The sequence below is a fragment of the Corylus avellana genome, chromosome ca11 (genome assembly GCF_901000735.1).
Source record: "Corylus avellana chromosome ca11, CavTom2PMs-1.0".
NCBI lineage: Eukaryota > Viridiplantae > Streptophyta > Magnoliopsida > Fagales > Betulaceae > Corylus > Corylus avellana.
Window position 1 is genome coordinate 884,452 of NC_081551.1, and position 6,106 is coordinate 890,557.

General features: G+C 34.5%; 1 protein-coding gene across 1 annotated transcript; it reads left to right on the forward strand.

Moving 5' to 3' along the window:
- The first annotated feature begins 1,503 nt into the window (after positions 1 to 1,503).
- LOC132165408 (deoxyhypusine hydroxylase) lies at positions 1,504 to 4,789 on the forward strand. Its single transcript, XM_059575953.1, has 7 exons — positions 1,504 to 1,744; positions 2,237 to 2,370; positions 2,458 to 2,681; positions 2,778 to 2,916; positions 3,561 to 3,687; positions 4,179 to 4,297; positions 4,374 to 4,789. Exons 1-7 carry the CDS (start codon positions 1,570 to 1,572, stop codon positions 4,404 to 4,406), a joined length of 951 nt encoding a protein of 316 aa, XP_059431936.1. The 5' UTR covers positions 1,504 to 1,569; the 3' UTR covers positions 4,407 to 4,789.
- Positions 4,790 to 6,106: the final 1,317 nt, after the last annotated feature.

Here is a 6,106-nt window from a genome sequence, read left to right on the forward strand (position 1 = left end):
TGATCCTGATCCATTTGGGTTTGGCGGGGTTGGAAATATTATATTTATCACACTTATTTTTTTACTATATTTTAAAATAATAAATATTATGATTTATATTAAAGAAAATCTAGATATGAATACCTTCAATTTTTAAAACATTTTGCATCGTTTTCCTCTATTGTTAGGTTGTAATTTGTAAGATTTTTTTTTTATTTTTTATTTTTTATTTTTTTACATTTTTGATTGACTAATCGAGTACTATAAAATTGCTTCGAGATAAAAAAAAAAAAAAATTAGAAAAAAAGGGGAATTTTTTTTTTTTATCACATTACTTTACTATATATATATAGAGAAGTAAACATTTTTTAAGGAGCGATATGAAAAATAAGCCCAAAACGTCATGGTCAGTGCCCTTAAGAACATTAATGGTTATTTCTAGGAATATAAGAAATTCGAATAGAATGGTTATTTTCTATTTCTTTGCTAGGTAACAACACATGAATGTTTTTTTTTTTAACCTAGAATACTATTAACTCGACACATTATTTACCCAAAAAGTCATTATTTTTTCTGGGAATATAAGAAATTCGAATAGAATGGTTATTTCTAGGAATATAAGAAATTCGAATGGAATGGTTATTTTCTATTTCTTTGCTAGGTAACAACACATGAATGTTTTTTTTAAACCTAGAATACTATTAACTCGACATATTATTTACCCAAAAAGTCATTATTTTTTCTTTGGTAATTAAAAATATTAATCTCCATGGGATTGTCTTCCACCCCAACCAAAAGCTTCAAGGGTGGTTAGGACCACCTCTATGCTTCTGGTTGAGGTGGTCGAGCCGCCTCTCCCCCTTTTCCCTTTTCGGGGGAGGGGGGGGGGTGGTGGTTAGCTATTCATTGTATGCTTCCTTTAAAAAAAAAAAAAAAAAAACTCTCAATGGCTTTTTAGGATAAATACATTTAGAAGGCTTTTTATTTTTAAGGAAATATTTATTCCTCTCCATTTTAGAATAATAGTCATTGTTGTATGCCCTCCAAATCAATACCTTTACTACATTGGAACCTACATATTCCAAATTATTTTTCCAAACAATGGTGTGTTTCCTTACCTATTAAGAACATTCCCCTTTCCCAATTGTTACTTGTGCCTTTTATAAGTGATGGACACTTTTAATAGTGAATTCTTCATATTTGTTTGCCCTCTTTTAACCAATCATTCCTCACTTGGTGACACTTTATGGGCAACTTCCCCTCATAGGGGACGACTAATTGTACCTCATTATATAAATATAGATATAAAAGAGTATATTTTAAAATTGTGAATAAAGTAAAAACTTTATAACAAGTTGAATCATGTTGCGTATTAAATGATGATTGGTTATAACGTAAATTCGCATTTAATAGTTTTATTAAATAGTTGACGAGAAAGACCATTAATCTTTTAATATATCGTGGATAAGTTTGGTACAAGTGCAAAGAGCAAGGCTAAATAAGTAGTTTTACTTTCCCATCCGATTCGCGGAGGTTGAAGTAGAAAAACAAGCCGCGCCGACGAACGCGCTACTCTGCGTCGCAAATTCCATGGATTATTCGAACGACGGCGACGTTCTTAGCGCATTCGGATGCTCGCCCGAGATGGAGAAATTCTTATGCGAGCGGCTGGGCGACCCTGCCCAGCCTATCTCGGAGCGCTTCAGAGCCCTTTTCTCCCTCCGCAACCTCAAAGGCCCCGCCCCTCGCAACGCTCTTATCGTCGGTTCGTCCAAATCTTTCTCAAAGTCTTTCTTTTTACTCGCTTTGCAAATTTGCTTGTTTGTTTTCTTGTTCTTGTGCGTCATCCTCTTGATTACTAGGGTCTTGGAAGTGCTTTTATTGATTTCTAAAGTAAAATCACTTTGATTTTGCTCAGAAGAAACAAAAAAGTGATTCTTTTCTTCCCCCTTAAACACTAACCAACTGGGATTAGAATCCTTAGGTCACTCTGCTACAAATTAATCAAATAGTTTATATTTTGGTTATATGCTGTCCGAACATTGTTATTCGTTTGAGTTCTGGGATTACGCTTTTAGTTATGCGTCTGCTACACTTCTTGTTTCTTTGTAACATCTTTCTGTGAAGCATGAAATTTCTTAACTCATTACTTAGTTGCTATGTCTAGTGACAGAGAAACTCCTTGATAGTGTGGAATAGTTTTGTAAATTAGTTACACAAAAAGAATAAAATAAAGTATGTTTTTCGCCCTTTACAGCGACAAGGGATTCGTCTAATTTGCTAGCACATGAGGCTGCATTTGCGTTGGGTCAAATGCAAGATGTGGAAGCTATCCCAGCTTTGATCTCAGTACTCGTTGATCTTTCTTTGCATCCCATTGTTCGCCACGAAGTAAATCCCAATCTTATACTATTCATTGTTATTCTTCTCCTTTTGGTCCTTGTTTGTAAAATGTGCAATTCTATTATAATTGGGCAGGCGGCGGAAGCACTGGGTGCAATTGGGTTGGAAAGTAATGTTCCTATTTTGAAGAAGAGTTTGGTATCAGATCCGGCTATGGAGGTTCGAGAGACATGTGAATTGGCCCTCAACCGGATAGAGCAAATGAAGGGTACTGATGGAAACGGTGAGGGAAGGTCACCTTTTATGTCTGTTGATCCTGCTGCACCGGCTTCTTCTTGTTCTTCGGTAGATCAACTAAGGTTTGTGCAGTTATTGGCTGATGGCTAGAAGTCTAGAACCATTTGCACTTTTGCGTATCGGGTTAGGTTTATGAATTAATCCTAATATAATTTCAGGAAAGTACTTTTGGATGAAGGAAAAGGCATGTATGAGAGGTATGCAGCTCTCTTTGCACTTCGAAATCATGGCGGAGATGAAGCTGTTTCTGCAATAATTGATTCTTTGCATTCAAAAAGTGCTCTTCTCAAACATGAGGTAGATAACTGCCCTCTATCTTTGTTGTTCTTTTGGTGACCAGAAACAATTGATTTGTTAAGTTTGTTTATACGTTATAGTTTTGGGAATTATATTTGGTTTCTGGTAATGTCGTCACTGATTCTTACTTCAATTTGGTTTTGCTTTTAGAGACTGTAGCTTTAAGAAATGGGTTAATCTTAACTAGCCAAAGTGTGCTATAAGAAGCTTCTTATTGAAGGTGATGCAAACATTGTTATTGAGAGCATTTTAGGCACACAAAGGCTCCCTTTGAAAATTGTATTATCCGAGATTGTAAAATATTATGTTATGATAATAATTTGGAGATCAATATATCCTATATACATATAGGGAGCTAATAAAACAACAGATTATTCGACTACAATAGGACACCTTATTAAGGAGAAAAAGAGTTGAGGTTTATGATTTCTATGAGATTTGATGAGGATTGAGTGGTTTATGCTCTCCTGAGGTTGCGTCTATCATAATTTTTTTTTCCCTATAACGTAAAAGGTAAAAAAGACCTCAGATGCCTTGTATGACAACGATCTGTTTTCAGCTTCTCTGACATGAATTTATTTCCACTTATGTGTCTTTCTTCATATTCTAGTGCTAGTAATGTTGGCATGTACTGTAATTTTCAGGTTGCCTATGTTTTAGGCCAACTGCAAAACAAAGCTGCTTCAGCTGCTCTTTCCAATATAATTAGGGATGCCAATGAGCATCCCATGGTTAGACATGAAGCTGCTGAAGCTCTTGGTTCCATTGCAGGTATGACCACTTGATTTTAGTCCGTGGGCTTGTTATCTGAACATAGTGTGCCTGTATTGTAGATGTGGTGTCTTGTGAGAGTTAATTGGATGCCAGTACAAATGTATAATAATGATTAAAAATGGATGAAATTGGTAAGCGCTTATGAGATTTGGTAAAGAAACTTCTTTTGAATATGCAGAGGAAATCATAATCCTTCATTTAGGAGCTTATAGAATTTTTTTTTTGCAACAAAATCTACACTTGAGCCTTGCCAATATGCTAAGCTCCCACCTCATCCATTTCTTTCAGGCCCTCATGGGACTCTAGATTCAATCTATGGATCATCATTGCCAAGGCATTAGGTATTGCTGGGCCAGAAAACATTTAGTGGTTGCCTACTGAACCAGTTATTTAATAATATGGCTTACCTGTGTGATATAGCATTTAATGTCAACCATTTCCACTTTTTGGGTCATTTGGATAAGTTTTTGTCTTTTGTGCACTTGTAGACGAGCAAAGTATAACACTTCTTGAGGAATTTGTGTTGGACCCTGAGCCTATTGTCTCACAAAGTTGTGAGGTTGCTCTAAGCATGCTGCAATTTGAAAGATCAGGAAAATCATTTGAGGTATATTCTCCCAATTTGAACTATATTAAACTATTTTACTATCTTGAGAAGTTACTGACAACTATTTTCTGTGCAGTACCTTTTCACGCAAGCTCCTTTGATGCATTAAATGGTTCAAGTTTTTCATGAATTAATCATTTATCTATGCCAATATTGAAGGATGAGCTGCAAGATGTCCAAGAGTTCATAGTTCACTTTCCAGACCTTTCTTTCTTGCCTCTGCTAATTTATGACTTAGTGAGACCTGAGCTGAGTACACAAAGTATATCACCACTGATTTTTTTTTCTTTATTCTAATCTTACGAAGGTCTACACTAATCATCAAGAATATTGCAAGGTGGTTTCAGCAATTCTCATCAAATGGATGCTGTACTTGCCTATCTTTACTTTGGTTTTTGATTATACATACTCAACCTATCAAAGGTTGAAGTTATATGTTTATTGGATTTTTTCAAACTCTTGTTGCATATAAATGAATAAACCATGCTTAAGCACCTCAAGTTTGAGAGTATGGTCAGCTCATTTGGGCTGTTCATGTACCAAACTTGATTGCTTAGCAAAGCCATACTCGGTCAATAGCGGTTTATGTGTTAAAAAGTATGTCAAGATCAATAAAATGGATAGCAATATGTGAACTATCAAGTAATACTTTTTCTTTTTCTTTTTTCTAAAGAATTCCTACAATGTTTGAAAAGTTCTATAAAAAGTGTTTTGAAAAATATTTTGTGTTTTGAGTGGGTTTATTAATGTACAGGAAAAAAGCAATAAAATAGAAAACACTTATTAGAGAATATGACAATAAACATAGCCAAAATTCTTCTAGTACTTGAGCTTTGATCCGCGTTTCAATATGATTCTCGTGAAAACCTTTGATGAATGATGGATATATGGTTATGTTTGCTATTATGTTTTGACGGGTGTTTTTTGTTTTTAGTTTGAAAATGTTGAAGCAAAATTCTCGACGGCTGAACTGGCAATAGGTGACCTACAAAATAGAGAAAATAGTCACCGAAAATCTATTGGCCCTCGGGGACCATAAATATTCTAATACTTAAGTTGGTACATTGTTTAACAAAAATAATTGAATGAAAAGGTTTTAAAAGATAATATCTAAGCATGATCCCATATCTTTGGAGAGAGTTCTATTCTTTTAACGTGAGAGGCTCCTTAATATGGTCTCTAGATGTTTGTCACATGGCGAGTTGAAATGGCATGATCAATAATGTAATTATTTTTCACGTAGTAGGGTGCTCTAATACTTAAATTAGTACATTGTTTAACAAAATAACTGAATGAAAAAGATTTTAAAAGATAATATCCGAGTATGATCCCTTATCTTTGGAGAAAGTTGCATTCTTTTAACGTGAAAGGCTCATGAATATGGTCTCTAGATGCTTGTCACATGGTGAGCTGAAATGATATGATTAATAATGTAATTATTTTTCTAGGGTGCTTGAGTGGCTTTATTTGTAATTTATATCCCAACAAAAAAATATCTTAAATGATTGTGATATAAAGTGAATATTATGCGTTTAAAGTTTTCTGGTAAGATTTAAGAAGAGTTTTTTTTTTTTCCTTGTAAGAAGATTTAAGAAGATTTAAGAAGACAGACAGGCAAGAGGCATGCAACTTTCCTATTTCCTTTACGACTACTTTGTAACAGCAAAGAGCCATGTTGATGTCGAATTGACCCCCTGATGGCCCAATCGATGAAAATTCATGATTATTGTACGAAAAATCGAATAGATAAAAGCCTGCTCACATAAAATAACTAAAAAAAAAAATCGAAAAGCGTCCCAAAAAAGCTCT

Excerpts from the sequence above, each read along its gene's own strand:
- LOC132165408 (XM_059575953.1), top strand. The coding sequence starts at position 1,570 with ATGGATTATTCGAACGACGGCGACGTTCTTAGCGCATTCGGATGCTCG. Across the intron at positions 2,917-3,560 it reads GTGCTCTTCTCAAACATGAG|GTTGCCTATGTTTTAGGCCA; the intron begins GTAGATAACTGC and ends TGTAATTTTCAG. Across the intron at positions 3,688-4,178 it reads AGCTCTTGGTTCCATTGCAG|ACGAGCAAAGTATAACACTT; the intron begins GTATGACCACTT and ends GTGCACTTGTAG.